This window comes from Ceratina calcarata, unplaced genomic scaffold (genome assembly GCF_001652005.2).
Source record: "Ceratina calcarata isolate Rehan_Ccalc_2016 unplaced genomic scaffold, ASM165200v1 scaffold428.2, whole genome shotgun sequence".
NCBI lineage: Eukaryota > Metazoa > Arthropoda > Insecta > Hymenoptera > Apidae > Ceratina > Ceratina calcarata.
Window position 1 is genome coordinate 601,015 of NW_017166501.1, and position 17,270 is coordinate 618,284.

A 17,270-nucleotide genomic window follows, 5' to 3' on the forward strand; every position below is an offset into this window, starting at 1 on the left:
GTTTTTTGTTTAAATAAAAGTCTTCGGTAAAAACGCTACGAACTTATTCCCCAACCCAATATTTAATTTGAAAATAATAATCTGGCTGAATAATTTTTCACGACTCGCCTCGCGAGATAAATTGAAATACTACGGTCGATGTAATCGCGGAAGAAAATTCGGTGGAACGTGCTCGAAGACAGCGTAGCACGGGAAGTCTGTTTTCTCATCCGAGCTGTCTATTGTCATAGCGGAAAGCTGTACCGCGCCGCCTCTGGCATGTGTGCAGCCGTAGTTTGTCCGTCAGTACGACGCGACGCTTGCATAGCTGCACCGAGAGGCTTTAGAGCTACCGAAGTAACGCGCACACCGGTGTGCATAATATATGACCGTGACACATCCGCTGTATGGCCCGTAGTTTCGCGCATGGACGCGCATACTCTATATATTTCGCGGCCAGTCGCCGTGGAAAAAGCGGATGTTCCACTGACTTTTTTTCCCCAATAAAAACGTCCTACCCTCAATTGAGTCTCGCTCTACCGTCATTTCGCATTCGCGAGTTTCTTTGAATTTTGAAAAAGGTTTTCAAAATATTCTGTTTCATTTTTTTAACCGTTTTCATCTCGTCTTTCATCATCGTTTCGTTCCGAGATTTCGTAAAAAGAATTTGGTAAGAATACTCGAAGTTCGAAAGTAGAAATACTTAATGCGCGCATCAACGGTAATTAGTATCGGACGAGTAGCACGTAATGTCACATGTATAGCTAGTAACAATGAAACTGAGTTAGTTTCCCCTAGGGGGACAAAATTCAAAACGAGTAATAAAAGTCTACGTTTTTAAAGTATTAAATTCCAACAGTATCTGTATGTATATGTATGTGTATGTATATGTATGTAACCAACAGTAATTGTATTAAAATTAAAGTCCAACAGTATCGATGCATTGAAAAATAAGATGTAGACTTATTACTCGATTTAAATTTTGTCCCCTCAGGGGAAACTAACACAAGCCCGAGCTGGCTCAGTTTCGTTGTTACTAGCTGTACAACCTTGTTCACGGTCAATGTTAGAGAGACAGCATCGACTTACGTGCTTCCTATACGATCCGTGACATCTTACGAAGCTTCCACGGTATAAATATAATATTGCGAGGTGTATAGAGAAAAGAAAGACCATGTGACAGTAGCGGTGGGAACAGAACTTCGTTACTTCCGACCGGAACTCGACTGAAAGCACCGAGGTTTCCACCGTTTTTCCAGCTCCGTGGGCTTCGGCCATCGACGAGCCACGTGGAAAATCGTTGGCGATGGAACTTTCAGATTAAAGCTTCATCTTCCGTCGAACGTATCTGATTATCAATTTGTATGAAATACTTTATTCGCAGACAAAACGAAACGGGGAATCAGAAGAGATCAAACAGCCATAGCCGAGCAGGGACAGAAATGAGAAAGAAGGAGCGAACTATTGAAATAAAAGTCTGAAAGATACAAACAGACGTTGTTGTATAATTTACTCAGATCTCGTTCAGACGTTTCCTACAAGAGTCTTTAATAAAAAAGTTAAAAATCATACTGTTTGCTTGTTCTCAAGAGGGGATCTCTTGAATTTGCTATTTTCAAGTGACAGAAGATTGCGCTTCATCCGTCGTATGAATCTTATGATTTTTTAAAACGAGCCGTCACGCCTTGAGGTAAATCCGAGCAAAAACTAAAACGGAAGACTTGTTTCCGCGCGTCAAAAGAACATCCTTCGTTCTCGTGTAATTGGACTTCTAAAAAGTGTATATTTGCACAGGAGCAACGTAAGAGTCTTCTCGACTGTCGACGTGAAGTAGATTAAATTGCTAATTACGATAATTCTCCGAATTCCGAGTCCACATTGCATTGTTATCGGCATGTTTATGAGCCCGATGGTTATTCAGCGCTGACGTATGGAGAGTTCCGAGGCGACGTACAAGCGCACGCATTGTTGCGTTACACGCGGTGATTAGTCAGACAATGTACGCGTCTGGCCGCAGATTCGGTATTTATCCGCGGCCTCTTCTCTTTCACCGTATACACCGCCGCGGGCCGATAATTAATTTCCCGTTTAAATAAGCCCATCTCGCGGTGGCCACCTAATTAATCAAACTTCCCTACGTTGAATAACGCTAACGAACTCGTGTTAGTGATGCACTTGGAAACATCCCGAGAGATAACTGGCTACGGAAAAGTAACTCTATCGCGATTAATTGACACGTCGCCTAATTAATTCCCCCGCATCGTCGTCCTCGGTTTAATCGACACCGCATCGGGTATCATCGAACTCGTTCTTCCGCTAGAGACTCTTTCGTCAGCTTCTAATTTCGTTTCATTATAGCGTCCGTCGAAGTTCGTCATATCGTAGACGAATTTCTGGAATCTTAGTGTAAGAAGGTCAGGAATTTAACAGTTAAAACTTCAAACGTTTTATTAAATATGTCTATATTTCTGCACGACTACGAAAGTTCAGGAGAAAGATGCACGGTGTGTCACGTTCGACGGTCCACTAAAAAAGAGTGACTTCTCAATTATCCTTCGGTCCTTTCTTCCAATGCGTTCTACGCAACGCATTTCTTAACCCCTTCCCGTGTCATTTAGCTCGACGAAACTATCTGTACTAATTATAAGTACTATCTGTACTAAGTATCTGTTCGCGACTCAGACTCGTAATATTTATGTTTGCCCCACGTATCTGGTCGCGAGTCAGACTCGTGTTATTTATGTTTGCCCCAAGTATCTGGTCGCGAGTCAGACTCGCGATATTCATATTTGGGCAAAAATCTTCATCGCGAGTCTGAGTCGCTAAAGTACGGGAAGGGGTTAACGGACCAGACCCTCTGCGTTCTTATCGGGCCTTTCTCCGAACGTTCAAGTCCCAACGTATACACATCTGTTTTCTATCGTCCTGCGCCTTCGTGGCCTACGTGCTATTTACTCTTACATTATAATGAAAAGAAGTGAACGCTTCACGAAACGAACGTAGTCGGGTGACGTAATGGTGTGTCGAGGGAAAATCGTTCGATTCCCCTGGATGGAAAGAGGATCCAAAGAGCTTAATTAACTCCGGAATATTCGAGGACATTGAAATTTCGCGGCGAGTTCCCAATTCCTTCTCTCCTTCTCCGCGTGACTGTGTCAGAGAAATTAACGAGGATTCTCACAATGGCAGACCGCGAATGAAATTTATCCGCTTTCGCTGGTACGCGTGAGTAGCCGTGAGGCTCGCACGGGGTTGCCCGGTCCCTGGCCGTTGAAAATTTCAACGGCAAGAACGAGATCGGCTCGCGTTCACGGCCTGGAAGGCAAACCCGCCGGAAGGCGAATTATTCAACAGCGTCGTCGCCGTTTCCGTTCCGAGACGACGAACCAGACTCCTGCCTCGCCGGCGATCAAACACCCTCCCGATTATTTCCACTTGCCCGGGCGTTTTCGAAATATTTCAAACCCCGCGGTTTCTCATCGATATTCAACGCTATCGTTCCTTTCCACGATTAAATTCGAGCGACCGAAAGGCAGTCGCAGAAATTACGACGATTGAAGAGTCAGTATTAGCAGAACTGAGAATCACAGAATCGAGCTTAGATTTTATTAGAATTGTGTATACTTAGAATTATTGTTTTATCGGCACGTCAATTTCGAGACAATATTTGACCTCGTTAACACGTGTCTTCCAGGAAAGTCTATTATCCAGAATTAAACCAAAAATTTTGATCTGCTGTCCCTTTTTTATGTTTGTTTAACCACTATGTGCCACTATAGTGGCTTTCGCGGATGTCATCTTCCAGTACGACGCGCCACTATAGTGGCTTTCGCGGATTTCATTTTTCTGAACGACGAGCCACTATAGTGGCTTTCGCGGATGTCATCTCTCTGTACGACGAGCCGCTATAGTGGCTTTCGCGGATCTTTGTGTTGTACTGTGTTTTAAGACGTACCATATTGAATTATATTATTAACACGTTCCGTGCCACGTGTAACATTTTAAACTTGACCTTCAGGCCACGTGTACCATAAATGGTACATGCAAAAATAATTATTTAATGCGCTGAAACATAAAATGGCCTGGAGAACAAGTCGGGCAAACACGGCTGTTCACGAAACGTGTTAATTATTAGAATAAATTGTTAAAGTTAAAATGCGTGTATCATATATTTAAGAAAAATTATAATTTAATCATCAAACACTTAATTCCAATGTACTCGTGTAAAGAAAAGCATTATACGTCACACATTGCAGTGTCGTATCATTTACACGTAATTCGCGTTGAACTCCGCCGGTACAGAGAAGCAGCTCCGCGCAAAATTCAGCTGTGCCTAAGAAGTTAATGACTGGAGTGATTTTGAGAAATTGAGATTCAATCACACGTCCTAAAACTCATGAACCGCGATGCGCTGATCGGTAATTAGTAATTGATTGTTGATTTCGACCCGCATGTATCCATCCGGTTTTATCGAACTGCAAATGAGTCGGAACAATTAGGTCGAACGATTATGCGGTCCCGATTTAACGAGGCTGCTCCCGTATTCATAACAGAGTCGCGGATAAACGGTCGCGACGACGACACCACGCCCTTTAAAGCTCGCCAGCCTGAAGAGCTTCCGAGGGGGTTGTCACGGGATTTATAAAAGCACTCTCGCCGAAAGGAGACGCAACGACAGATGCAAATATCGAACCCCTCCTCGCTCTCGCTTTGTCCCCGTTCCGATTCATCCGGTTGGCAAGACGGGAAATTAGTCACGGCAATAAATCTTATTTATTGAGAATTCATATAAACGCGACGTGAAATATTGAGAGACAATCATGTCTCGTTGTCTCATAAAAACGTTCGATCAGTTTCATGGTTAATTGTATTATAAATTCTCGATGTTTTGAGATGAATTGGTCGAACGACAACGAGACGTTTGGAAATAGCGTGCTCGATCGACAGGACGCGCACCGCGAATCGTTTAAACACACGTTCGAATCGCGGTCAAGCGTCGATAACGTGACGTTCCATAAAGTGGCCGAACGTTGAATATCGAAAGCTGTCATCCGAGCAGAAAAAAGTCTGTCTAGCTGCTGGGGAAACGCTCTTTCACAGTATGGATTTGTCAATCCGTACAAGCGATAGCCACGTAGGTAGAACGCCCGTGTAACGAATTCGTGTCGTTCGTGGAACTTCCATCCCCTCAGTTATTTTATCTACGACTCGTTTTTCTATCGTTCCTTTACGCAACGATTTTCGTGGCAAAAACTGAATTGATCGAAACATCGATAGGACGTAAAGTCGAAATTCGACGAGGACGCATTCGACGCAGGCCAGTTTATCCGAGTTGAAGTCGTTTTCGAAAAACGGTTCGATCATGCAAATCTCGCATTACCACGGCACATCCATGATAATCCGAAAGAGCAGTATTCGGCCGGGTAGGCCGACCGATAAATCCGGCAGAATTTGCAATAATCGTCGATGTCTGTCGAAGAGCCCGGCGACAACAAGACTCTCTCTCTCCCCCCTCTGGCCTATCGATTTTCTCTGGCAAAATTAGATCGTTGAACGCTGACAACGAGCAGTACGAGCCCGCCTGGGCTGACACCGATACCCCAAAGAGACTAATTCCATACAATCACATATACCCGCGGAAGTGCACCGCTAATGCACGGCCGGTCGTGTTCCCATAAAAAGGACAACCCTACGCGCTCGTAAGAGACCGCTAATGCACGGCCATAAAAAATACAATCCTGTAAAACTATATAAAATCATGTTTTATTCGTACATCACCATTACGAATGTTCAGGACGAGTCAATAAAAAATTAATAATATTTTAAAAGAGATTCTCTATTTGTTTACCACAAGGATAAATTCCTGTATTTTATCAAATAGAAATTCAATTTTGATTCAATAATGAAATCAATAATGAAAAGGTTTTGATATGAAATAATATCAAACAGAATTTGTATCGTATAACCATTGAAATTTATTTGTAAAAAAAAAAAGGTCGTTGATAATTATATTCACTCGGTTAAAAGAGCGAGTGGATGGAAATCCATATAAAAGCTCGAGGGGTTGAAAGGCATCGCAGAAGGGAGAATAAATTGTTTTAACAGGTCTTGAAATCACACCGTGCCGCGTCCACTCTTTGTTCCCGCTCGTCTTCCTTCATTAGGATGCAATTATTTTGAAACGCACTCGCAAATACAGCTGTTCCCGATCGACTCTTTTTTTATACTCTCTTCGTCCAGCCCGTTGAACGGAATTCTCGACCGTTTTATTGGCCGCGAATAATCAACAATTTTTGGGACGGTGTCAACGGTTCAAATTAATTAATTCCCAGCCAATAGAATTTCATTCACTGCCATTTCTCGTAGTATCGTTATTTCGCTTTATTGTCAAAAACATGCTTGTCATATTTTATTCAAATACAACGTTTTGTCTCTTAAACTTCATCGAACAGCTTCATTTACATATGACCCCAACAGGAAAGGAATATTTGATGAGAAATATGATTGATAATCACGATTATAACGCAAAGAAGTAGACGATTCGCCTATTGATGGTGTCTGATTAGAAGATTATCGTTGTGTAAAGATCTCGCGCAATCATAGAGATAAACAGGCAAGGATCTCAGTGTTTGCTTGTATTCGGTGCGAGCTTGGGTGCTTCCTGTTAATTTCGAAGGGGAGAACGGCGAGGCACTGATTACAGTCTGCAGAAATGAGAAGGGGAACGTGACAACCGAGGGGAGCACTTGTAAATATCGTCGTTACAAAACTCGGAAGAGTTCTTGCTCGGTTTAAACATTCAGTCGCTTATCTCGGTCCGATATTAAAGTCGTGCGAAAACTCAAAAATATCATAATTATTACTTTCTAAACGTTTTCAAGAATCCTGAAGATTTCTGCTAGTCCTAGTCCTAATCTTTTTCTGATTCATTTCGTCTCTCTTGTTATACTTATTTAGAATTTTGTATTTTTTTTCTTNGGTATAAAATGATTTGAAGTACCCCTAAAGTTCTTCTCTAATATATCTGAAATCATCTCGAGTTGCTGGTTCGCCCGAGCGCAAAAGGCCTCCAGTGCAAAGGGTTAAATATTAATCATTTCCAAAATAGTTGTATTCATCTGGATCAACGATCCTTATCTGTATCTCGGTTTACAACAGCTTGAAAGTTGTCGCAGTAACTTCAGATGCGAATAATAGAATACTCTTTGTATTACATTTCTCGAGATCCGCTACTCAGTTAACAGAAAGAAACGAGCAAGCGAAACGTTTACACCTGCCGAAGGCGAGACACCGTCTCTATTACGAAACAGTTAAAAGCCACCTGTCGAGACACTATGACTGGTTCTTTGACCGGTTTTACTGCGGAAAGCTCGATGCTCGAGTCGCATGTAAATTGCGCGAATTACTGGGGACTCGCGGTAATGCCGTGTAACGAGTCTCGACATTCGAGTCCGAACGAGCTTCGAAAGACACGGAGGAAGCTTTCACAGCCGCGGAGAAGTTTTCCCAACGGCTCGGCTAGACACGACGAATGAAATTCCACGCAGCGTCACGAACTTTCGTCTGGGGCCTTTGAGCTCTCTCGGCTAAGTTTCCACGCCATTGACGTTTCCCGTCGCGGATCCGACTTTCCTCGTTGATCTGAAACTCCCGTAATGAACGGCGACGACGTCCTAACGACGTTTTTCCTCTGTCAAATTTAGAAATTCTTCACCGTTTCACGCGATCGAACTCTCGCCGCGGTCGTGTTCTTCGACAAAAGAATGAATAACGAGGTACGTTCTCTTAGATCTCTTTTGAACTGGGACATAAAAGCTTCTCCTCGACAATATAGAAACGTACACGTTTCATCTGAAATTGAGATCATATAAAACAAGAATCGTTATGTATCTATCTCAGGGACGGGGAATCTTTTTTATTTATCTTTGTACCAGAATGAAATACTGATTTACTGTCACATACCTAATTTTTTAAATTTATATAATCATGTAATTGTAATAAAAAAAAAAATGGCACATACCTAATTTTTTATATTTATGTATTTATATAATTATGTTTCTTTGACAATTAAAACTATAATTTATAAAACGAAAACGTCATTTATTTTTTCTATTAATTCTTACGAGACCATCGAAATTTAGTAATTGCAGTAAATTTTCATTTTATTTGAAAAAGCTACTCCATCCCTGATCTATACATTACTTGAAACCATTAAAAGTTGACAAACGATCCTCTGGTGAAAAGCAAGATACTAGAATTCCTATACACTTTATTTTTGATTGATTCTCAGTGGCCCTCGATAATTCATGCCACTCACGTTCGCGGATAATTGCAAATTCCGTAAAGTCGAATTCACCGACGGGAGAACGTCGTGCAGGAGAATTCGAAATTCGTCACGTCGACTTAAAACACGTACGACCGCTGATTTATCGCTGTGGGGGCGAACAACGACCGTCCCTGTTCCCAGCAGCCCTTGAACCGCGCCGCTGTTCACCCCTTCGCAAAATTTACGCGAGTCCCGACGAACCAGCTCGCGTTTTCGCCCGGCGCGTTTTAATCTCGCGACGGAATTGAAAATCGAACGGCTGCTAAACGGATCAAAGTTTCAGCGGTGGTTCGCGAATGTAACGCGACGAGACCGTGAACTGAAAAATTGCACGCTGTGTGACTCTGGCAAACAGAAAGAATAAAGAAGAGGTTTGATGAATTTTCCGCTTTTTAAAGCTGTATTGAAATTCAGGTGCGACATGAAATAATTGCGGATATCTTTTAATCTCGCTAGGATCGGACAATCGAAGAACGTAATCGTTCTCCGAAGGACGTAGTAGATCTTGGAAAAAACGAAAACTATTCGTTACGAATTTCTCGGTCATCGAACCGAATTGAACCGTTATCGACAGATAGATTTCCCCTTTCTAAGTCCAATATTTGAAATGGCCCTAAGTGCTCGCAAAAAGCGGGAACGTGCTCTCGGGCGCTCGTACTTTCGTCGGCATAATCTGATACCAGCGGTACGCTTCACGAGCGTGAGTCGGAGAAACCGATCGTATGTAACAATTACAATTTTCCAACGTCCATACTAAAATTTCGTTAAATCGATTACCAAGAGTTTCCGTGAAAATTGAAACAACGGGAATTTAAGGATGTATTGGCTATACAGTCAATCCCAAAAGTTTATACACTTTAGAAACGCATTTTTTAAAAACGAATCAGACGTCGGAAGAACAATGCTAATAATAAACAACAAAAAAAAATTTCTCAATTTTTCCGAGATNTTAGATATCTCCTTCTATACTTTTTAGCACGTAGCTATTTATTATTAGCATTGGTCTTCCGACGTCTGATTTCTTTTTAATTTTAGGAAATGCGTTTATCTAACTTTTGGGATTCACTGTATAGCCAATACATCCTTAAATGAACTGAAAACAGTCTGATTTGCGAGGGGCGTAACTCGCCGAGGCAAACAAAAACGGAGCAGGTATGTTTGCACTTTTCGGTCTAAAGGCTGGAAGAAATAAGGGGTTGAGATAGCGGCGGGGTGTTTAGCACTTGAGAAGTGAACGAGGAGTAGCCGAGGGACGAAGGGCGTGCAGGAGGGGTATGACACACCGCGTTCTACAGGCTTCCTACCCCCCATTGGCCCATTTACGGTCTCGTGCTTTCCTTTTTTTTTCCTTTCGCTCGACGCCTCTCGATGTTCGCATTACTACTCGTACCCCGAACGTTCAATAAACGGACCGAGTCAGTTCGGTATTTTATTTTCATTCACCAAAAGTTATAAACGAAACATTTTCGAATCTGACCTGTAAATATTTCATCGGGAAACGTTCTATTTGGCTGTTTGGATTTCGAAGTGTTTTTAGAGCCTCGTGTTTTTTTTTTGAAAAAACAGAGGCACTGGTAACGAAAGCGCAATTGGTGGCTCAATAAAAACAAGCTCACAGGACGTGGAACGTGAGGGTTCGATGCTCGTCACGAAGTAGACGAGTTTCTAGGGTTCTAAACGTTGTTTCGAAGCAGCCTCCCTGAAGAGACGGCGCATAGTGGGACGCATCGTCTATCGTTTATCTATGAAGTAGAAGAGAAACAGACCCCGCCGGACACTGTTTCTTTTATCAGGTGTCGCGCGCGACTTTTCAACGCGTTTTCTCTTCGCTCCTCGAGGAAGATCCGGAAGTCATTTGTCCGGGACAGGGCGGAGTACGAAAATTCCATCCCGCGGGAATCGTCGCCTTGGCGAGTTTCGTGTTTCATCGGTCCACACCTCCACCGAGAAGACGAGAAATAAAAAAAATGTGAGACCTCCGAAAAAGTACTGACACACGGGAAATAAAATGAATCCTTCCGTTTCTACGGGTGTCCTCGCAATTTAATCGGACCCATGAAAATTCCCCGGATATTTCCTAAGCCCTTTGTATTCTTCGCGAATCCTCGAGAATTTCTCTCTCTCTCTCGTTCGTTAAACGCGAGAGCGCCTTCGTGTGAGTTCGATCCAATTTGCAGAATGCGCGCAGCATCGAGCTGGTGTTTGTCACGTAAATATACTTCCGACATGATTTCGCGCGTATGTTTCACGCGTTTGAACAAATTGTCTGTGTTTAGACACGCGGGCTCAAGTATTTGTCGCTCTGTTTTCCTTTGCGAAACAGTTCCAGCAAGATTACGATGAAATTTGTATTTGAGTATTTCTCAGGAACGCGAGTCTCCTAGAAAGGGGGGAAAAATTGGCTTTTAAACGTGTTTCCCGTGGAAACAAGAAGAAGCGGTGTAGAAGAGGAGGCGGGAAGAAGCTGATCGAAAGTCGCATGGAAGGCACGATTAATGGGCTCGTAAAAGTGCATGCAACGGGCATGGCCACGATTCCGTGAACGCGATCCCTATTATCGTTGCCTACTGGCCTCGATTTCCTCGCGTTTTTTCCTCTCCATTTTCCCCGCCGATGCCTTTCGAGAAAGGCCGCTCGCCTAGTCGGGCAGCAATCGGGAAATCATGCGAGACGCGCGAAATCACCGAGTTCGCCTCGTGTTTTCAAAGTAAATTGCAGACTTCGTTACATCAGAAGTTCCGATCAGGTTTCGTGGAGTTACGCGCCATAGACTGAGCCAATAAGACCTACAATTCGTATTTGATTAAAAGAGACTCACGCGTTTATCACGAAGCAGTGTTAATCACGAAAATTCAGTTTTCGATGCTTTGTAAATGAAAATAATGAAAGATAATTTGAAACGGTGCTTCGCATCGATTCGCCTTGTACATCCAGTGAAAGCTTTTCTCCTGACTGCGAAAAGAATGAAGATGCACCTATTGGTTTCACGTAAATCCGTAAACGATATTGGAACTTTTTTAGTAGCCTCCACGCAGTTGCAGTTCGCGTTCATCGCTTAAAGTACCGACTCTAATATCGCAGGTCGGCTCGATATTCGCATTGTGTCTCGAGTAAATTCTCGAGTATTTATCCTCGAGACTATTTATGCATACTGGCTTCGGAGAGTGGCACTCGATGAACGCGTACATCGAAACTTTCGAAGCGGTACAGGTACACTTTTGAGTGTCTCTTATTAGAGTTTCTTTCTCAAGTTGTTAAAGTAGTTTCCGGGGTACTTGGAGTAAATTTCGAAAGCTTTCGGCGGGTCTTATGGGAACAAGTTTCCTAACGTAGCCGGACGGAATTAAAACAAGTCGTTCAAGTATAACGAGTCCGCGGCAGGTCAGACGCGCGGTTTCCTCTTCACCCGAGACGTAACGCGTTTTAACGATCATTCGACGAGCCTGATGGGTCGTGAGTCAGCTTTCGATACCACGATTTCCCGCTTTATTTAACCCCGACCGGCGTCGTTCCGCCCGAGACCGCATTTTTTATCCCCATCCTTGGTTTATTCGCGTACGAGACTTGCCTTCACGCTGTTCTTCGCGTCGCACCTGTGCCCGATCGATCGCATTTTACATCGCAAATTACAAGGATCGATGTTACTTTAATACAGACTCATTTCAATATAAAGAGAAAACAATGAAACTCCTGTATAAAATTGCAAAATCAATAGACCAACGCGGTCTTTATGAATCCCCTCAGACCATGTGATTGATCAATTAAAAAGAAACTCACGTTCTCTGATGATCGTACGGCACACGATGATAACCGATCGTCGATTTACATGTGTAACAGCTCTCGATCATCCATTGCATCGCGACGAATTTAATTCATTCGTCCTCAGTCAGCTTTAAATTCCACTGACTGATTTAATATTAAAATTCGAGCCTCTTTAACACTAGCTTGCCCAAGGAAATCACTTTGACTGCTTTTGGGCAAATGTACGAATAATAATGCATAAGTATAGCCAATACATCCTTAAATGAACTGAAAACAGTCTGATTTGCGAGGGGCGTAACTCGCCGAGGCAAACAAAAACGGAGCAGGTATGTTTGCACTTTTCGGTCTAAAGGCTGGAAGAAATAAGGGGTTGAGATAGCGGCGGGGTGTTTAGCACTTGAGAAGTGAACGAGGAGTAGCCGAGGGACGAAGGGCGTGCAGGAGGGGTATGACACACCGCGTTCTACAGGCTTCCTACCCCCCATTGGCCCATTTACGGTCTCGTGCTTTCCTTTTTTTTTCCTTTCGCTCGACGCCTCTCGATGTTCGCATTACTACTCGTACCCCGAACGTTCAATAAACGGACCGAGTCAGTTCGGTATTTTATTTTCATTCACCAAAAGTTATAAACGAAACATTTTCGAATCTGACCTGTAAATATTTCATCGGGAAACGTTCTATTTGGCTGTTTGGATTTCGAAGTGTTTTTAGAGCCTCGTGTTTTTTTTTTGAAAAAACAGAGGCACTGGTAACGAAAGCGCAATTGGTGGCTCAATAAAAACAAGCTCACAGGACGTGGAACGTGAGGGTTCGATGCTCGTCACGAAGTAGACGAGTTTCTAGGGTTCTAAACGTTGTTTCGAAGCAGCCTCCCTGAAGAGACGGCGCATAGTGGGACGCATCGTCTATCGTTTATCTATGAAGTAGAAGAGAAACAGACCCCGCCGGACACTGTTTCTTTTATCAGGTGTCGCGCGCGACTTTTCAACGCGTTTTCTCTTCGCTCCTCGAGGAAGATCCGGAAGTCATTTGTCCGGGACAGGGCGGAGTACGAAAATTCCATCCCGCGGGAATCGTCGCCTTGGCGAGTTTCGTGTTTCATCGGTCCACACCTCCACCGAGAAGACGAGAAATAAAAAAAATGTGAGACCTCCGAAAAAGTACTGACACACGGGAAATAAAATGAATCCTTCCGTTTCTACGGGTGTCCTCGCAATTTAATCGGACCCATGAAAATTCCCCGGATATTTCCTAAGCCCTTTGTATTCTTCGCGAATCCTCGAGAATTTCTCTCTCTCTCTCGTTCGTTAAACGCGAGAGCGCCTTCGTGTGAGTTCGATCCAATTTGCAGAATGCGCGCAGCATCGAGCTGGTGTTTGTCACGTAAATATACTTCCGACATGATTTCGCGCGTATGTTTCACGCGTTTGAACAAATTGTCTGTGTTTAGACACGCGGGCTCAAGTATTTGTCGCTCTGTTTTCCTTTGCGAAACAGTTCCAGCAAGATTACGATGAAATTTGTATTTGAGTATTTCTCAGGAACGCGAGTCTCCTAGAAAGGGGGGAAAAATTGGCTTTTAAACGTGTTTCCCGTGGAAACAAGAAGAAGCGGTGTAGAAGAGGAGGCGGGAAGAAGCTGATCGAAAGTCGCATGGAAGGCACGATTAATGGGCTCGTAAAAGTGCATGCAACGGGCATGGCCACGATTCCGTGAACGCGATCCCTATTATCGTTGCCTACTGGCCTCGATTTCCTCGCGTTTTTTCCTCTCCATTTTCCCCGCCGATGCCTTTCGAGAAAGGCCGCTCGCCTAGTCGGGCAGCAATCGGGAAATCATGCGAGACGCGCGAAATCACCGAGTTCGCCTCGTGTTTTCAAAGTAAATTGCAGACTTCGTTACATCAGAAGTTCCGATCAGGTTTCGTGGAGTTACGCGCCATAGACTGAGCCAATAAGACCTACAATTCGTATTTGATTAAAAGAGACTCACGCGTTTATCACGAAGCAGTGTTAATCACGAAAATTCAGTTTTCGATGCTTTGTAAATGAAAATAATGAAAGATAATTTGAAACGGTGCTTCGCATCGATTCGCCTTGTACATCCAGTGAAAGCTTTTCTCCTGACTGCGAAAAGAATGAAGATGCACCTATTGGTTTCACGTAAATCCGTAAACGATATTGGAACTTTTTTAGTAGCCTCCACGCAGTTGCAGTTCGCGTTCATCGCTTAAAGTACCGACTCTAATATCGCAGGTCGGCTCGATATTCGCATTGTGTCTCGAGTAAATTCTCGAGTATTTATCCTCGAGACTATTTATGCATACTGGCTTCGGAGAGTGGCACTCGATGAACGCGTACATCGAAACTTTCGAAGCGGTACAGGTACACTTTTGAGTGTCTCTTATTAGAGTTTCTTTCTCAAGTTGTTAAAGTAGTTTCCGGGGTACTTGGAGTAAATTTCGAAAGCTTTCGGCGGGTCTTATGGGAACAAGTTTCCTAACGTAGCCGGACGGAATTAAAACAAGTCGTTCAAGTATAACGAGTCCGCGGCAGGTCAGACGCGCGGTTTCCTCTTCACCCGAGACGTAACGCGTTTTAACGATCATTCGACGAGCCTGATGGGTCGTGAGTCAGCTTTCGATACCACGATTTCCCGCTTTATTTAACCCCGACCGGCGTCGTTCCGCCCGAGACCGCATTTTTTATCCCCATCCTTGGTTTATTCGCGTACGAGACTTGCCTTCACGCTGTTCTTCGCGTCGCACCTGTGCCCGATCGATCGCATTTTACATCGCAAATTACAAGGATCGATGTTACTTTAATACAGACTCATTTCAATATAAAGAGAAAACAATGAAACTCCTGTATAAAATTGCAAAATCAATAGACCAACGCGGTCTTTATGAATCCCCTCAGACCATGTGATTGATCAATTAAAAAGAAACTCACGTTCTCTGATGATCGTACGGCACACGATGATAACCGATCGTCGATTTACATGTGTAACAGCTCTCGATCATCCATTGCATCGCGACGAATTTAATTCATTCGTCCTCAGTCAGCTTTAAATTCCACTGACTGATTTAATATTAAAATTCGAGCCTCTTTAACACTAGCTTGCCCAAGGAAATCACTTTGACTGCTTTTGGGCAAATGTACGAATAATAATGCATAAATTATTTTTTCTCAAGTGAAGTAAATTTTTTTTTTATTGTTAACATTTACTAATAACTTGTTATATGACTGTAAATAATATAAAAAATATTAAAAATTAATTTTAGACAAATCTCTTTACACATTCTTTTACAATGCAGTCATTTTGACTGCTTTTGGGCAATATAGGTATATACTAAGTTTCAGTCTTTCTAGTGTTAATCAGTTATTCTACGCTGTCTCTGATTAATTATTATCATCGTGTTTCTACGAAATTTTCTTTCGAACGTTATTATTTCCGAGGTACTAGAAAGCACGTGTCGTGACTAGTTTCGCAGAAACCGATTGTTCAGATCTCAGGCAAAGGGCTAACGATAAACGGAAACCCTCCGTCAGCTTTTGAAACGACCGGTCGTAACAAATCTCAATTATACGTAATAACGTTTCGATTAGATCGTGGCTAGGCGCGTTTTACCGGAGGTTCGATCAAGGTCAGAAATAAATATCTGACTCACTCGGTCTGATTGTCCTCGAACGTGAGCGTCCCCTCGGTGTGCAAGTACTGTTTTCCGGGTTTGGCGGTACCCTCGATGGTGCGATAGGGGACGATTACTCTTCCCCTGGCGCCGCTGTACCTCACCACGCGGAGAGGGTACTGACCAACGCTCTCCACCAGCTCTACGTCCCTCTCGGGGAAACCGAACACGCCGCTGTGATCGTCGTCGAGGATCATCACCGTCGCCAAGCTGGGTGACACCAGCATGGCTGGCTGCGACGCGTTGCTCAACCTGAAACCAAACAGATCATTTTTAATGAAATTACCCTGAATGATTCGTGTATCCAGATGTACCGTGTTGGTAATTAGTCTCTCCTCGACCCGGTCCTTCACTTTAACGATCGAGGGTAAAAGGAAAAAACTGGCACGACACTGTTTCTGTTATCGAAACGCGTCTATCGGGGTTTGACCCAAACACGAGAACGACTCGTAGGTATCGCAGGCTCTCCGAGGAAAGCTCGCGCGTGTTGCCAGATACGAACGGAGATTAACGGTGCAGGCAAAGAAAGCCGCGATGACTTGGAAGATTCCTTGAAACTTGCCACTTTAGTAGTTTCGCTAGGGGTTTTCAAGCTTGGTCGAGGGCGATCGTCGATGGCTATCGGGTTCGCTTAATAACGGCCGGCAAACGGGAACGGTGGATTTGAAAAGTAAAGATCGTATCTGTTGGAAATGTCCTGAGTAATCAAGAAATGCTTTCGCGGTACCCGCGCGGAGAATAAACTGAATTTATACGACAACCCTGTTCTCTCTTTTAAGAACCGTAATTACAGGGAATAAATTAATCCTCAACGTTCTATCCGATCTTCGCGCTCTATGTACAAGAAGAATCAATAAAAATGTTTATGTGAAGGGACAAAATTTTCTTTCAATTAATTATATTAAATATAAAATTCAAACAAGACTTCTTTAGGTAGTAAGAAACAGTCGCGTCGTTTCATCCCGCCTGAATTAATTAATTTTGAGATATCGTCCGGGAGGAAACAATTCCGTTGGGTGTCAGTGTTTCGAGTCTGTCAGGGCCGATGAGATTCACGGGTGAATCCTCGAACAGCGCATTTCAACAGCCGGAGAAAACGGCGGCTGACGATCTCGTACTCGATTACATCGGATTACGAGCGAAGAGGAGATGAAGCGCGTGCGAGAAGCATCAGTTCTATCGCGAACTTATCTCCTAGAACTGTTCGACCGGGTAGGAAGCATTTAAAATGCATGAGAAAAATACGGAACCAGAGATCCGGACAACGCTTTAATCGCGGCTGGGCTATAGACGGGATTATCATAATTGAACGCGAGTTCACGAACGTCGCGAATTAGGATCGACCCGTCTCTCGTTAAACCCTTCGAAGACCAAACGTACGGGAAATTCTAATCCTTGTTTAGCCGTCTCTCTGTAATTACCGTTTCATGTTGATACATGTTAAGAGAGGAATAACGATTCTTTCAATGGGATACTATTCCTGTGTGAATTTATTACGAGTCTGTGTTAGAT

General features: G+C 43.4%; 1 protein-coding gene across 3 annotated transcripts in view; it reads right to left on the minus strand.

Annotated features, from left to right (window-relative positions):
• The window catches only part of Calx (sodium/calcium exchanger 3), a 78,975-nt gene that overhangs the window by 56,268 nt on the left and 5,437 nt on the right, over positions 1–17,270 (minus strand). For all 3 annotated transcript variants that reach the window (XM_026815089.1, XM_026815087.1, XM_026815088.1), the window contains exon 2: positions 15,738–16,010. In XM_026815089.1, the coding sequence (XP_026670890.1) occupies positions 15,738–16,010 (273 nt within the window). The remainder of the gene's footprint in view (positions 1–15,737; positions 16,011–17,270) is intronic.